We start from the raw sequence: 16,672 nt of genomic DNA, 5'->3' as shown, positions 1-16,672 counted from the left end.
CAGGCCTGCTGCCCTCCTCCCAGATCCATGTCAGGTCGCAGCATTGTGACCCAGTGTTAGTGGGTCCTCCAGACAGGGTAGAGAGGCTTTGGGAAAAATGGACATAGCTGCTGACAGGCTGTGAGGGAGACTGCCCATTCCATTGCATCCCTAAAAGTATTCTGTTGGGCGTTATTGGATTGTAAATCACAGAACCAAAGCAGGTTTGCAGATCCAGCAGAGCAAGATTGGAAAAGACAGTCACATGGCCCTGCCCTTATCTAAGAATCCACCTCTTAATAAGCTCGAGACATCGGAAGCCTTATGTGTTCAGAAGCCTTACGTGTTCATCCTCTCTCTGGGGAAACTTCTTTCCCCAGCCCTTTGTGTGCAGTGGGTGTTAATGCTCTGCAGAAAACTCTGAATACTGTCATGCCTGAGGTCAGGTTCCTGACTTATCCCTAGAGACAATATATTCGTCACAGAAAAGAAAAGTCAGATATTTTTGCTTTAGCCACTCATGATTCAGAAAACCCATCTCCTAGATGGGTTAAGAAGAAATTAATGAAGAGGAAGCAAGCAAGTGAAATCTGCACCCTTCTTATAGAGTGGAAAGGGAGATATACCTCATTTTGACTTCCTCTCCAGAGGTACTTTTAGGCAGATAAAACCTGCCCTTCACTGAGTTTTGGACTCTTTGTGCTTGAACTCACTCCTTCTTAATCTTTGGGGAAGTTAATTGAAATGTTACAGCAAAAAGAGTTAACCGTAATCATTTCTAACTAAAAAAAAAACCCCAAAAAATCAGTTTTCCTAGAAACAAAAACAGTTTTCCTAGATGTGAACAATTCTCTCTGAATTATCTAAAACTATGGTGTTAAGTATAGTAGCCACTAGCTTATGGGGATTTCAAACGTGACTAGTCCAGATGTGGTATGTTAGTTAGATGTGTTCTAAAGAAGTGTAAAATACGCACAGGATTTTGAAGACAGTGCAGGGGGAAAAAAAATGTAATATATCTCAAATTTTAACATTGATTGCATATTGACATGATAGTATTTTGAATATATCAGATTCAACAAAGTATATTATCAATTAATTTTACCTGTTTCTTTTTTCCTTTTCTGAATGTGGCTGTTAGAAAATTTTAAATTATATATGTGGTCTGTATTATATTTCTACTGAGCAGTGCTGATGATAAGTAATTCAAACAAATATTTATAACTGAAAAGAATTTTAAAGTAAATTCACATTCGATTCATTTTTTAGGACCAGAAGGTGATCAGTCCTAAGTATATCGGACCATACTTTCAACAACAGGTTTTTCTAGAAATTGTGGTAAAAATAGGGTTTTTAAAATGTAAATCATTTCCTAATGATATAAATAACGTTATAGGCTATTTTGAGTAATCACTGAGTGATTGACAGTCTAGCCAAGCATTGGTCTGTAGTTTTGCTTTTCTGCGTAGGCCTTCTTAGTTGAGTAGTTAATGATCTGTAAACAAACAAGTATGTCAAGTAGTTAAATGTACATGGGGTGCTGCACAGCCCTGATAAGACATTAAGAATAATCACAGTATTTTATCTCTTCTCAAAATTATGGAGTTTCTTAAAAAGGGTATTCCTGGGGTGCCTGGGTGGCTCAGTAGGTTAAGTGTCTGCCTTTGGCTCAGGTCATGATCTCAGGGTCCTAGGATTGAGCCCCGCATCGGGCTCCCTGGTCAGTGGGAAGCCTGCTTCTCCCTTTCCACTCCCCCTGCTTGTGTTCCCTCTCTTGCTGTGTCTCTCTCAAATTAATAAAGTCTTTAAAAAAGAGGGGGCGATTCCTTGTATTCTTTGGCTTTTAGATAGTGTCAGCAGTTGTAAGATGTCTCACTTAATAGGCACAGACGGTCTCAAATCCAATCAGGTTGTTGTGGTTATATTTAATTATTCTTGGGGAAATTTCCAGTTATACTGAAATTGGTTAACTTGAATTTCTGCTGATTCCCCAGAAATCAATGACCTTCTCCTACATGGAGCTGGCAGGTTATCTGATCACCCAGAAGGACAGGTGGGCACATTTCCTTGAAACACTTCACCTTTGAGAATTAAGTTCCTACCCATTTTCTTTTTTCTTCAGCAGTTATTTATTGAGAGCTTAGTATATGCCAGATGTCAAATTTCGTGCCATGGATAAAAATGTGAGTAAGGCATGGTGTCTATTCTTAGGAAGAAAGCAAGAAAATCGGTGGTTTAAAATACAGTGTAATAAATGTATGCATAAGGTTATTACAGGAGTTTGGAGGAGGTGGGTTCACTTCCTTTTAATAGTTAACTAAAATATAGGCTTAATGTCTCACTAACAAACACTTGTTTCTTGAACTCTGAAGGATGGTAAAAAGTTCTTAAGGAAGTTTCTTGTTAACCTTTTTCTCTACCACCTCTTGGTACTTGCACATTTGTATGTTTCTACTTTAAGCAAATACATTAAGTTATAGTCACTTGCCCATTTAAAAAAGATAAATTATGTGTAAAGACGGGGTGCCTGGATGGTGCAGTCGGTTAAGCATCTGATTCTTGATTTTGGCTCAGGTCATGATCTCAGGGTTGTGAGATTGAGCCCCCTTCCCGTCAGGCACTGGGCTGGGTTAAGCACTGGGCGTGGAGCCTGCTTAAGATTCTCTCTTTCCGGGCGCCTGGGTGGCTCAGTTGTTAAGCGTCTGACTTTGGCCCAGGTCATGATCTAGAGTCGTGGGATCGAGCCCCGCATCAGGCTCCCTGCTCAGTGGGAAGCCTGCTTCTCCCTCTCCTGCTCCCCCTACTTGTGTTCCCTCTCTCGTGGTCTCTCTCTTTCTGTCAAAAAATAAATAAAATCTTAAAAAAAAAAAAAAAAAAGATTCTCTCCCCCCCACCCAACCCCCTCCCTAAAAAAATAAATAAAAAATTAAAAAGATATGTGTAATGAAAGAAATGTATGTATATAGTTGGAAAGGGAGGAATTCTTCAACAATGAGAGTGTCGGGGACCTCCAACTGTTCTTCAGCCACACTTTGAGAACTGCTGCTCTATAGCAAGTGCAGTAGTCACTAGCTACTATACAGTGATGCCACAACTTAGTCTTAAATTGTGTCTATCTGAAGCATTTTAACATACATACTGTATGTAATTCTTACTATCTCAAGACTTATGTCCCTCACAGTGAGGTTAGATGTAAGCAGGATGCTGATCCTTCTCATCACAGCACCTCGTAGGTACATCAGATCACTCAGGTATTAATCATCTTAATGCTTTAAGGCCCTGTTACAGGTCTAAGTGAAGATAACTTTGATGAAAGTGGGAGAAGGAGGGAAGAATAGTCTGCTATAAATCCACAGTGTGTGCCATGGTTTAGGATAGTATATATCATAGAGGCCTTTTTCTTTTTCATCTGCTTCTGCTTTAAGAACAAATTTGCTAGGGACACCTGGGTGGCTCAGTCAGTTAAGCATCTGCCTTCGGCTCAGTTCATGAGTCCAGGGTCCTGAGATCGAGTCCCTCATTGGGCTCCCTGCTCAGCGGGGAGCCTGTTTCTCCCTCTGCCTGCTACAACACCTTGCTTGTGCATGCTCGCTCGCTCGCTCTCTGACAAATAAATAAATAAAATCTTTAAAAAAAGAACAAATTTGCCAATTAAAAAAAGTCCTCAAAAGAAACTGCAAAGAATACACATATACGTACAACAAATGTGTATAGCACATATGTTTGTAGATAGCAAATCCTATCCTCAAGAATTTACTCAGAAGGGGTACCTGGCTGGCTCAGTCGGTAGAGCATGTGACTCTTGATATTGGGGTTGTGAGTTCAAGCCCCATGTTGGGCGTAGAGATTACTTAAAAATAAAGTCTTTTTAAAAAATAAAAAAAGAATTTACTCAGAAAAAGACACTGACATGGGTGCATATGTACAAGGGATATACAAGATAATGTATGGTTGGGAGTCATCAGCACATAAATTAATAGTATAATTTAGTAATTTCTGAACTTTTTGTTCTCAGCATTCTTTTTCATTCCTAAAATTTATTGAGCATGCCTTATTCCTATTAAGTTTTTTCCGTATTTGAAAATAAAGTTGAGGGACACCTGGGTGGCTCAGTCAGTTAAGCATCTGCCTTGGGATCAAGTCCCGCATCTGGCTCCTTGCTCAGTGGGGAGCCTGCTTCTCCCTCTGCCTGCCACTCCCCCTGCTTGTGCTTGTTTTCTCTCTCTCTCTGACAAATAAATAAAATCTAAAAAAGAAAGTTGAGAAATTTAAGAAATGTACTTATTATTTCCTTAAGAGTAATAGTAATAGCCATGTTACATATTAATGTGAAACATTTTATAAAAGTAATTTCAAAAATATTTAGAGAAAACAGCATTGATTTTGCATTTTTGCAAATCTCTTTCATGTCTGGCTTAATAGAAGATAGTTGGATTCTTCTCTTCTCTCTGGCTTCTGCATTCAATCTCTTGTGATACATTGTTTTGGTTGAAGTATATAAATAAAATCTGGCCTCATGCAAATATGTCATTGGAGAGGAGAAGTATTTTTTCTTTGATACAACACCAAAATACAATAGTAGTTTCTTTCTTTCTTTTTTTTTTTTTTTAAACGTGGGGCTTGAACTCATGACCCTAAGATCAAGACGTGAGCTGAGACTAAGAGCCAGACACTTAACTGACTTAGCCACCTAGGTGCCCCTAAGTAGTAGTTTCTTAAATGTTGGTTGCATGATGGAATTTGAAACCCTATCAATGAACTTTTCATTCATGTTAAAACCCATTGGTCTGTCTTTTTTTTTTTTTTTTTTTAAAGATTTTATTTATTTTCGACAGAGATAGAGACAGCCAGCGAGAGAGGGAACACAAGCAGGTGGAGTGGGAGAGGAAGAAGCAGGCTCATAGCAGAGGAGCCTGATGTGGGGCTCGATCCCATAACGCCGGGATCACGCCCTGAGCCGAAGGCAGACGCTTAACCGCTGTGCCACCCAGGCGCCCCCCATTGGTCTGTCTTAAATTTTGAATGGCTATCAAGGATTGGTCACTTTGCCTCATTACATCCAAGAGAGCAAGATGGGTCACCAGGAGCTCTACTGGAGCCATCCAAGTAAATCTGGCAAGAGTTCTCATGCCTGGGGCACCTGGGTGGCTCAGTCGGTTAAGTGTCTGCCTTCGGCTCAGGTCATGATCCCAGGGTCATCCTGGGATGGAGCCCCACATCAGGCTCTCTGCTCAGTGGGGAGCCTGCTTCTCCCCCTCCCTCTCCCTCTGTTGCTCTCTCGCTCTCTCAAATAAATAAAATCTTAAAAAAAAAAAAAAAGTTCTCATACTTGCCACATCTGCTCAAACCAGCATGGTCTGATCTGAAAATACAGCCTCAGTATGTGCTGCATTGTTTCCATCAGTATGCAAAGGATATAGGCTTCATTAAGTTGGACTAAGTGAACTTCTTGAATGGTCATCTGCCTTAACTGCAGATATCCAAGATACCTATTTTCATGCTAACTCTTTGTACATAAAATAAAAGTACTTCAATAAAGAAAAAGAAAAATACAGGTTCACTGAGTTACATAGATCTCACAAATGTCAATACATTTCTTTATACAATATTAAAAAATCATATTAGTTAATCTCATCAGAACCATTCTTATCATGAAAGCTTGAAGCATTGCTAAATTGTCAAGCTCAAAGGTGAATGTAAGTTCTCTAAAATTCCAATTTCATTTGAAAGCTTGAATTTTATCATTGGCAACAGTTTTGTGTTTTTGTTTTTTGTGTGTGTGGTTTTTTTTTGGATGTGACAGGCTTTTTACTCATTTTTAGGAAAATATTTACTAAAACGCAGATCCAGATAACCTTGGTTTGTCTGTTGGCCATTCTGTCAGGTAAAAATGGTATTCTGTGAAAAAAGTGATTTATTTCAGGGCACAACTCAGTCGAACAAGTGTTTTTCCTTGAGACAACTATGTACTTTGGTATGCAGCAAAAGTGCTTTCTGTGTACTTCCCATTTTATCACAGAATGATTTTTAAAAATATACTCAAAGGCTGAGATTGATTAAAATTAATCATTTGTATTCTCCATCAAGGACATTCTTAAGTGAACTGGCTTAAAAAAAAAAAAACTAAGAGGACATAGCAAGGAAGAATACAAAAACTACTACTAGTATGCTGCCACTGCCTTGATTTATTCTCAAGTGTTATAAGTTTCACCTTCCATTGCTTTGCAGAATCATTGCAAATGTCAACACAGTAACAAAGACAAATAATGTCTTAAACGTATTTTAAAAATAGTTTTTACTTTGTGGGCCTCTAGAGAGTATCTCAGAGACCCTCTGGGGTCTGTAGACTATACTTTGAGACCTTCTACTGTATTTTTGAGTAAGATCAACCAGAGTGAGTATAGAGTGAGAAGAAAACCTGCATAGAACTCTGAGGAAACAGCACATTTTAGCAGAGGGGAAAAAGAAACCCAACAGGAGGTAAGAGATATGACAACCTTATAGTATTTGATAATATCAGTAGTTACCATTTAATAAGTACTTTGTCCCAGGCACTGTTCTGAGTGCTAAACGTTGAGTCCTCATAGTAACTTTATTAGGTAGGTGGATATTACAGTTATCCACATTTTACAGGTGAAGAAAAGGGAGCATAGAGAAAGTTAAGTAGCATGTCCAAGTGACTCAACTAGCGGTGCTTACCAAGCAGCCTAGTTCTACTGCCAGACAGAGGGAGAAAACTAGGAAGAGTATGCAGTAAGGAAGCTAAGAAAAAAGAGCCATTTCATCAGGGAGGGCATGGTCACTAACAGAATAATGCTGAGTGGTCAGGTAAGATGGAGGACGGAAATGCATCCATCTGATTTCACGGTAGGGAGGTCATTGACAACTTTGGCAAGAGCAGTGCCAATGGAGTGGAGGGACAGAAGCCATATAAGAGAGGGATGAAGGCTAGGAATGAGTGGGAGTTAGAAGAGAAGGCTTGAGGAGAGAACTTTCCCCAAAAACTTCACAGTTGTGAGATGGGAGAGTGCCAGAGGGTATGAGGGGCAGGGAGAGAGCTATTAAAGATGAGAAGAACTTGAGCATGTGTAAGTTCTGATGAGAAGAAAGAAATAGTGAGGCTGAAGATAAAAGAAAAAAAGTAATAAATAGAATGAATTTCAGGAAGAGAATGGATCTGAAGCACAGGGATCTTAGTTTATAGAGTGATTCTGATGCCAAAAGTTGAAGGGATTCCCTTCTCTTAGTCAAGATGCTTAAGAATCTTAGCTATTTCCACTTCCTCCTTCTTCCTCCTTCCATCTTCCACTCCTGTAACTCGCTACTCTCTCTAGAGTCTCTATTCTACCGGAATTTCTTTGGTGAAGGTTAGCACAGATCTCCCAAGTTGCCAAATCCAGTGGATATTGAAATCCTTGTCTTACTTGATCTCTGCCTCATTTGATACTACTCTGCTTCTGGCCTTCCTGTCCTCTAAATGTACCTTTGACACTAGTATTTTCCAGGATCCTGACCTTGGTTTTCTTCTCAGTTTGTGTTCCTTTCTTGCTACAATCACAGCCACTCCACAATTTCAGCTACCACCTATATTCTCATTCCTTGCTCTCTTTCTTTTTTCTTTCTCAGATCTCTGTGTGTGTGTGTGTGTGTGTCTGTCTGTCTGTCTCTTAAGACCCTTTCCAAGTTTATTTGCCTACTAGATGGTTCCATTTCAGTGTCCCATGGGCCCTTCACATTGAGCATAACACAATTCATCTGTCACTCCCAAATTTGCTTTCTTATCTTATGCTCTACTTGGTTGAGACGCTGTAATCAACTTAGTTTCCCAAGCCAGAAATATGGAACGCTTGACTCTTTTTCTTTCGCCTTCTACATCTGTTCAGTCACCAGGTGCTACTAATTTTACCTCCTCAGCATCTCTTGAATCTGTCCTGTCCTTTCCATTTCTATAGCCTTTGTTCAGTGCTTTTCACTTATACCATGGAGTTTTTTACAGTGGCTTTTAACTGATGACACTCCTTTATTAATATATAAATCTATTTATCTCGTCTCCCTACCCCCCCAGCCCCACAGCCTAAAGCCTTCCAATGACTCTCCCTCAACCATAGGATGAAGTTCATGCTTAGCATAGCATACAAGGCACCTGTGTTCTGGTCTCTAACTGGCTGTATAGCTTTTTCTCCTGCCACTGTTGCCAGCCCCGAATTTGTACATTGCATAGTTCTCTAAGCATACTTTGTTTCTTATATCTTTGCTTTAATATATGCTGTTCCAGCTACCTGAATATCTTTTTTACTTCTCCTCTTTCCACACTACAGAAGCCACTCAAATTTTTAATGTGATTGGTTTAAGAATTCAGTTGCATGTGATTGGTTTAAGAATTCAGTTGCAAAGTGAAAGTAGTTTTGGAATGTTTTATGTGGGACTCTACATTTGTGGGACTCTGCATTTCTTGGGGATACATATGTCTTGGGGGAGGATTTTCGAATGCTCCTTGTGTACCTAAGGATTAAATTCTCTAAACAGACTTTATCTGGCCTTGAGAATCATTATTCAAACATCTTATTCTCTCTCTCAAATAAATCTTTTTTTTAAGATATTTATTTATTTGAGAGAGAGAGAGAGAGCATGAGGGGGGAAGGGTCAGAGGGAGAAGCAGACTTCCCACGGAGCAGGGAGCCCAACGACTCAAGGATCATGACCTGAGCTGAAGGCAGTCGCTTAACCAACTGAGCCACCCAGGCGCCCCACAAATAAATAAATCTTTAAAAAGGACGGGGAGGGGGGCAGGCCCTATGGATCAGCCTGAGAGCTAAGAGAAGTATCTCAGGATAAATACAGCTCAAATATATTACTTGCCATGATACCCCAGTTGAGAAGCTTGATCTGGTCTTTGAAATATATGTGTGTATAATCCATGTCCATCAGTGATGTTGCAGTGAATCACGAAGACAGAATTGTTAGTATAGCTCCCGTCTTTGGTATGAAAAAATAAAGTAGTAAGTAATTTCATCTTAATTAACCCAGACCTCAGTCAGCTGCTGCTATGTATCTGGAGGGCAGGAAAAGGGCAGAATGAAATGATGTCTACAAAGCAGAACAGATACATTATAATCAGGTTGGGTCACTAGACTCATGTTCCTGAAGTGGCAGGTGGATAGGAGTAGCTTACCATTCATTATAGGCCACTAACTGCCTACTAATTCAGACCTGCAGGCAAAGGGAAGTCTGGTCTTCCAAATTATTTTAAAACTTGGGCAACAGATTGATCCTGGAGAGGACAAAAAAACACAAGAGAAATTTGATTTCTCAGTGTCATCCAGCACAGCAGTTTTCAAACTATGATGTCAGGAATCTTATACACTCTTAAAATTGTTAAGGATCCCAGAGAGTTTATGTTTGTATGAATAATATCTACCAACATGGGCTGCTTTAGAAATTAAAATGGAAAAATTTTTAAAAATTGTATTAATTCATTTATAAATGACAGTAAATTGATTGTATTGGTAATATAACGAATGTTTCATGAAAAATATTTTTCAAAACAAAAAAAGTGAGAATAGCATTATTTTACATTTTTGTAAGTCTCTTTAGTATTTGGCAGCTGTATTCTCATGTCAGCTCCTGCATTTAGTCTATTGCAATGTCATGTAACCTGTGGAAAATGCCACTGTACACTCATGAGAGAATGAGAGAGAAGAGAATGATTCTGAAGTTACAGAATTATTATGAGAGTGTTTGGACTTTGTAGACCTCCTGAAAGGGTGTCTGAGACCCTGGGAGTCTTTACGGCATGCTTTGATAAGTGCCTATCTACCAGAAAGGATGAATACCTAATTTCACTTTCTTCATTAAGGTGATTCATTAAGTACCTAAATAAATCTGTATGTTTAATTTTTATCAGAAAAAAATTATTTTGCAATCCTAAGTCCTTATTTATGGTTTTGTGCTTCACATTGTAGCACAGAATAGGTGCTCCATAAATATTTGTCAAATAGAGAAATTTTCTTAGGGTCTGTATTTGTATAATTGTAGCTGACTAGATGCCACTGACTTTGTCTTTCATGCGCTCTGTGAACTAATGAAGGCAGGATATGAGCTAATTATAACTCTAGGATATTAAGTCCACTCCAAGGTCCAGATAATAAAAAAAAAAATTATCTTGGCTTCACCCAGGTGAGCAGGGTACTGACCTGCCCCTGTTGTATGAAATAAGATTTCTTGCTGTTTTTGCCTTATGCCAGAGATACCATCAGGGAGAACCAAGGCTGAACTGTTTCTGGTAAAAATAATAATAACAATAATAGCAGCTGCCTTTTAATGAATGTTTACTAAATAACAGGTACTGGGTTAGGCACGGATCATGTCATTTCATTTTTAAAATAACCCTGTGAAGTAGATATTATCCCCATTCTATAAGTGAGTAACTCACAAAGTCTTGTAGCTGGTAAAAATCTAACTTGGGGCCTTTAATCCCCTGACTGCTTCTGAATTGAGGAAAAGCCCTGGATCAGGGAGTAAGAGTAGGAATTGGAAAGGCTGTTTTTGTTATTGGATGTATCTCTTCATATAATTAATGTAGATGAGAGAAGACAGTGCTTTTATTTCTCAAATAGCCCAAACTCAAAAGCAAAGAATGACTGACTTAATTACTCCTCTGGACGCTGATCAGTCCTGGGTGCCAACCAAGTTCCAGCAGAGCAAGGGTAGGATTTGCAAGATCTGTCATTTGTTAATTACTGAGCATCTACTGAGCACAGACACAGAACCTTGGTAAATACAAAAACAGTATTCCCTGTATATTCTGTGTTCATAAGGAGTTTAAACATGAGTGGGGTGCTAAAATATTTGTACACAGAATAATGTACCAAGAAATACAAATTAAAGTATCTGCTAGTGTTGGCATTTGAATGAAACTTTTGCACCACCTGTGTGAAAGAGAACAGGTTACAGATGTGGCTAACTTTATGTTCTGAATAAATATTTCTCCATGGCTCAGGAACTCTGGTGATAAGGACAAAAGAAGTTTTCACAGAGGAAGATAATAACGTTTCTTATTCTCAGTCCCTCCCTTAGAGATAAATTCTGGATTCAAATGCAGATCAAGAAAATAGGTCAAGAGCATTCCATCTTATGCCTCCCAGTCACAGTTCCATCTGGGGACTCCTTAAGATACTAAAACTGGTTTTGATTTATCCTGAAAACGACTACATGGAGCTTTTCCTAGAGCTGATGGTCACAGAAATTTGTGGTTGTGGAGAAGAGAGATCTCTCTCTCTCTCTCTCTTTCTTTCAGTAGGCTCCATGCCCAGTGTGGAGCCCAATGTGGATGCTTGACCAACCCACTGAGACGCCCCTCTTTTTTTTTTTTTTTCCTAGATTCTTTTTCTTTTTAGAGTGAACTGTGCCTAACATGGGGCCTGAACTCATAATCTTGAGTCAAGAGTCACGTGCTCGGGGCGCCTGGGTGGCTCAGTCGTTAAGCGTCTGTCTTTGGCTCAGGATGTGATCCTGGATCCCTGGGATGGAGCCCCGCATCAGGCTCCTCCGCTGGGAGCCTGCTTCTTCCTCTCCCAGTCCCCCTGCTTGTCTTCCCTCTCTCACTGGCTGTCTTTCTCTGTGTCAAATAAATAAATAAAATCTTTAAAAAAAAAAAAAAGGTCACGTGCTCTACCAACTGTGCCATCCAGGTGCTCCAAGAGAGATCATTCTTGAAGAATCAAAGAACAGTTCCTTAATTTTCAAAGATGTACAAGTTATAAACTAATTACAATCAATAATAACACCATGGAATCACAGATATAGGAAAAAATCTTAGGAATCATCTCATTACTTCTTCTAGATGATGAAACCAAGACCCAAGAGTTAAGTGACTTGACTGTTTATATGACTTATTAGTGGTAGCTTTGGGAAGAGAACTGAATACTAATAGGTAATTTATTTCTCACCCTTCCTAATTACTTTTCTTCCAGGCTACTGAAGGTTCTAAGTATTTACATAATCTTTTGATTAGCCAGGAAGACCAAGACCTAGGATACTTGTATTTAGGAAGAGCTCAATCTCGGTTCCACTGGGCCCTCTGGTTAAGATCTTCTTGATCTTTTGGTGTAAGGAAAACTACCATTTATTAAGCATCTTGTTTGTGCCATGGTCTTCTTTTTTTTTTTTTTTTTAAGATTTTATTTATTTATTCATGAGAGACAGAGAGAGAGAGAGAGAGAGATGCAGAGGCAGAGGGAGAAGCAGGCTCTCCGCAGAGCAGGCAGCCAGATGTGGGACTCGATTCCAGGACCCTGGGATCACGACCTGAGCCGAAGGCAGACGCTTCACCGACTGAGCCACCCAGGCGCCCCTGTGCCATGGTCGTCTTAATACACTGTCTCATTGAATAGCTACAAAGTTTTTGTGAAGTAGGCCAGTGCTTCTGACATTTTAATGGGCATATGAAGATCACCAGAGTATCCTGTTAGTGCAGATTCTGATTGTGCTGGTCTGGAATGGGGTTTGAGATTCTGCATTTCCAAAAGGCTTGCAGGAAAAACCAGTAATGCTTTTGGTCTGTGGCCCTTATATTGAGTAGTGAGGATGTTGATATTATCTTCATTTTATAGGTGAAAAAAAAACAGACTTATAGAGGTTAAGTAAATTGCCCAAGTTTCTATGGGCAATAAGTGGTAGACTGGTAGATAAAATGATAGGTTTAGAGTCTTTCTGACTCTAAAACTCAAAATATGATTAGGGAAGCCAGGGAAAAAATGGAAAGAGGGGAGCCTGGGTGGCTTAGTCATTAAGCGTCTGCCTTTGGCTCGGGGCGTGATCCCAGAGTTCTGGGATCGAGCCTCACATCAGGCTCCTCCACTGGGAGCCTGCTTCTTCCTCTCCCATTCCCCCTGCTTGTGTTCCCTCTCTTGCTGGCTGTTTCTCTCTCTGTGTCAAATAAATAAATCTTAAAAAAAAAAAAAAATGGAAAGAGAACTTACGTCCTAATATTTCTTAAACAGGTAACTTCTCACGTCAGTCAATGGCAGAATCCAGGACAAAATCAAAAAGTCCTAGTTCCCAGCCAAGTGTTTTCCCTTTTGTCTCCCATCAGTCCCCTAATCAGGATATTTTCCTCATGCTTAGCAAACCATATTTAGAATTGGCTTTGGATTTTTCTCATTACAGGTTTATTGCCAAACCCTGTGCACTCCATGTTGGCATCCAGGATAGTGGTCCTTATCCCAATGCCATTCTTGAAAAGGTGTTCTTATCTATTACCAAGGTAAGTGGGCAAAGAAAGAGAGGAAGATTCATGTGAGGGGTTGCTCCACAGGGCAGGGGAGGGTAGAAAGCTGGTATCTCCAAGGGTAGGGATAGGATGGGTAGTCCATGTAACTATAAGGAGAGCCTTATCCCCTCAGGGAAATACCTTTGGGTCAGGATCCCTTAAAGAAGTTTACATACATTTAAATTTTAGACCTAGTAGCCACCACAACCCTACCTTCCCCCAGACACACATCATACCTTGATTTTGGTTTTCCCTGTTCCAGCTTCTGTCATTATCTAGTCGCCTAATCAAGATAGGGAAGGTACCAACAGCCTTTGCCGTCTGGGTTTTTAATAGCTATTTTCACTCAGCTTGGGCTGGAGGGACAAGACCAAACAAGGATGTGTATAAAGGTAAAGCTCTTTTGATTATGTGAAATAGGACTTCTTACTAAAAACGAGCTTTGGGATGAAACCTAGAAAGATAAACATCCCTTAAATTGCTGTAGTTATCCCCTTCCCCCCTTGCCACTCTGCTAGTTAAAGGGATTTAAGGAGAGTGTTGAAGAAAAAGGGACGTTCTGACTCTGGTCATACATCTACAGTATCCTGATGAGAAGAGGCTGGAGGGCCTGTCAAAGCAACTGGACTGGGATGTCCGAAAGATCCAATGCTGGTTTCGTCATCGGAGGAATCAGGACAAGCCTCCAACCCTCACAAAGTTCTGTGAAAGCATGTAGGTGTGCATAGGGAGGTGGGGAGTGAGGTGAAGGGTAGGGTGTGACTGGACTGAGGTTTTCTTTTGGTAGTTCAATAGTCTATGGATGTAGAGGGCTAACTCAATTTATTATAGGCAGGAAAGAAGAGAACTGGAAGACTGGTCACTCTTAGTGTCTTAAACATGCTTGCCACTCAGCTACATGTTATAGTTCCATTTTGTTCCCTTTTCCCAAATAGATTGGGAGTGCATTCCTATAACTGCTCAGTGTGGGTAGGGAGGCACACCTTGTACACCTTGGTAGAGATAGTACCAGCTTGCTCTAAATTGACATTTTGGTGGGAAGCATCCCTTTTCTGGACATACTATACTTCATTTCACTGGGTTATTTTACTAATTATCCTCTGTACACAGAACACAATTTATCATTGTCATGCAAAAAAAAAATATTAGGCACCATCATTAGAGAGTGTATGGAAGAAAAGTTGATTAAAGCCAGTATACACTTGTGGAACTCTTTTAAACAGAGCTGGAAGATGTCTCTGTCATTTTGGCTTTTTAGGTAACAGTATTTGTTCCTATTCTGGGGACAAATTATCTTTTTTTTTTTAAGATTTTATTTATTTATTATTATTATTTTTTAAGTGTGGCACTCAGACTTAAAATCCTAAGATCAAGAGTTGGCATGCTTTACTGACTGAGCCAGCCAGGTGCCCCTGATAAGATAAGATAAGAACTTATTTCTCAACGGTAATTGCCTTATCTCCAAGTCTGTCTTGACTTCCTTAAAGACTTTCTTGAGTGACTATTCATCTAACGTCTGTTGTTTGCCCACCCAGGTGGAGATTCACTTTCTATTTATGTATATTCTGCTACGGAATTAATTTTCTCTGGTCGGTAAGTCAAAACTCTCTCTGGTCCTCTGTTGGATTCTACTTCTGCCTACATCTCTAGAGATAAAAGTTAAACACCATTAGTTCTTCATTTTCCTCCTCCCCTTTTATTTTTTCTATAATGCCTACAGCCCAGGTTTATATGCTAAATAGATGGTCTTCTGTCTGACTTCAGTAACTTCCTGACTTCACTGTTTCTCCCCTTACTTAGGGGAGATAATAGTAAATAATTGTGATAGCATAGTATAATGGTATAGTGTTGATTAAATCAGCATAGTCTGTGATGGTTTATAAAGCATTTGACAAAAATTCCATAACCCTTTAACCCTTTAAAAGTGTATGAAACAGGTATTATTCCTGCTTTTCAGTTAATTATCAGAGATGAAGAATTTCAGGCTTTTTGATTCTTGATTCCATGGTGGTTGGGTTTTTTGTTGTTTTTTTTTGTTTTGTTTTTCACTGTACCACACTGTTTTCCTCTAAATGTTATAATTGAGGCTTCAAAACACATGAAGTAAAAAGAGGCAGAACTGAAGGAATGGAATAGACAAATACACACCATGGTTGGTGATTTTAATACTCTTTTTTCAGTAATTGACTAAATCACTAGACAAAAAATTACTAAGGATATAGATTTGTACAACACAGTCAACCAATTTGATCTGACATTTATAGAACACTATGCCAACAGCTGAAAAATATATATAATTTTAAAGTACACGTGTAACATTAATTAGACCATATACTAGGCCATAAAATAAGTCTCAGTAAATATTAAAATTTTGAAATCTTACAAAATGTGTTCTCTGACCCTAATGGAATTAAGTTAAAAATCAATAATAATAAGATATCTAGAAAATATTTGCAAGTTAAACTCTTCTAAATGACCCATGGATCAAACAAGAAATCACAAGGGAAGTTAGAAAATACTTAATTGAATGATGCTGAAAACCCAGCACACCAAAACTTGTGGAATGCAGCTAAAGTGTGCTTAGAGGGAAATTTATAGCTTTAAATGCTTATATTAGAAAAGAAGAAAGCTTTAAAATCAATGATAGACGCTTTTAAGAACTGGAGAAAGAAGAGCAAAGTAACCTCAAAGTAAGTTAAAGGAAAGAAAGAACCAAAAAAAAGTAAAAAATTAATGAAATATCACAGACTTGTACACTTGTAACAAATAATATATATGTTAGTTAATTGAATTTAAATTTTAAAAAAGAAATTAATTTAAAAAAATAATGAAGTAGGCATTAAACAAAGAGAAAATTGATAAAGCCAAAAGTTTGTTCTTTTTAAGGTTTAATTAAAACTGTTAAGCCCCTAGGGAAAAAAAAGAAAACAAATGAGAAAACAAATGATTGATGTCAGGGAGAAAAAGGGGCTCTCACTATAGATGCTGTTGATGTTGAAAGGATAAAGACAATGTTATGAACAATTTAATATTAATAAATTCAACTTAGGTGAAATAGACAAATTCTTTAAAGGACATCATTGAAACTCCATTAGAGATAATTATTTTTGACTTTTGAATCTTTGGCATGCAGATCTGTCTCTCGGTTGTCAAATGGAATCATTGTTTTCCTGCATCCCTATTTCCTATATCTATGTTGATACTTCCAAAAACTATCCTAGAGCTCTCCCTACTCTTATTTACCTCATAGTATGGTTTTTCTATTTGTAACAACACTTTCTTGTTCTAGAATAAAAACCTAGCCATTTATTGACCCTTTAAGGACCCATAAATTCCATCAAGAAGGATTTCCTTTTCTTCTCTGTCTCTCTTGTGCTCCTAGCATAGAGAAAAGGATTTATAGGTAAGCCAGGATTGAATCCT

The 16,672-nt window shown here is 38.8% G+C and overlaps 1 protein-coding gene across 4 annotated transcripts in view; it reads left to right on the top strand.

Annotated features, from left to right (window-relative positions):
- CERS5 (ceramide synthase 5) overlaps window positions 1–16,672 on the top strand; it is a 28,767-nt gene that overhangs the window by 4,797 nt on the left and 7,298 nt on the right. For 3 of the 4 annotated variants that reach the window (XM_034646070.1, XM_002922388.4, XM_019802939.2), the window contains exons 2-4: window positions 13,147–13,243; window positions 13,833–13,963; window positions 14,785–14,842. In XM_034646070.1, the coding sequence (XP_034501961.1) occupies window positions 13,147–13,243; window positions 13,833–13,963; window positions 14,785–14,842 (286 nt within the window). Of the gene's footprint in view, window positions 1–13,146; window positions 13,244–13,832; window positions 13,968–14,784; window positions 14,843–16,672 lie in introns of those variants that run through there. The other variant, XM_034646071.1, reaches the window with a different exon arrangement.

Source organism: Ailuropoda melanoleuca, chromosome 16 (genome assembly GCF_002007445.2).
Source record: "Ailuropoda melanoleuca isolate Jingjing chromosome 16, ASM200744v2, whole genome shotgun sequence".
Lineage (NCBI taxonomy): Eukaryota > Metazoa > Chordata > Mammalia > Carnivora > Ursidae > Ailuropoda > Ailuropoda melanoleuca.
Note: the sequence above shows the minus strand (reverse complement) of the source record. Positions and strands in the feature narration are given on the sequence as shown.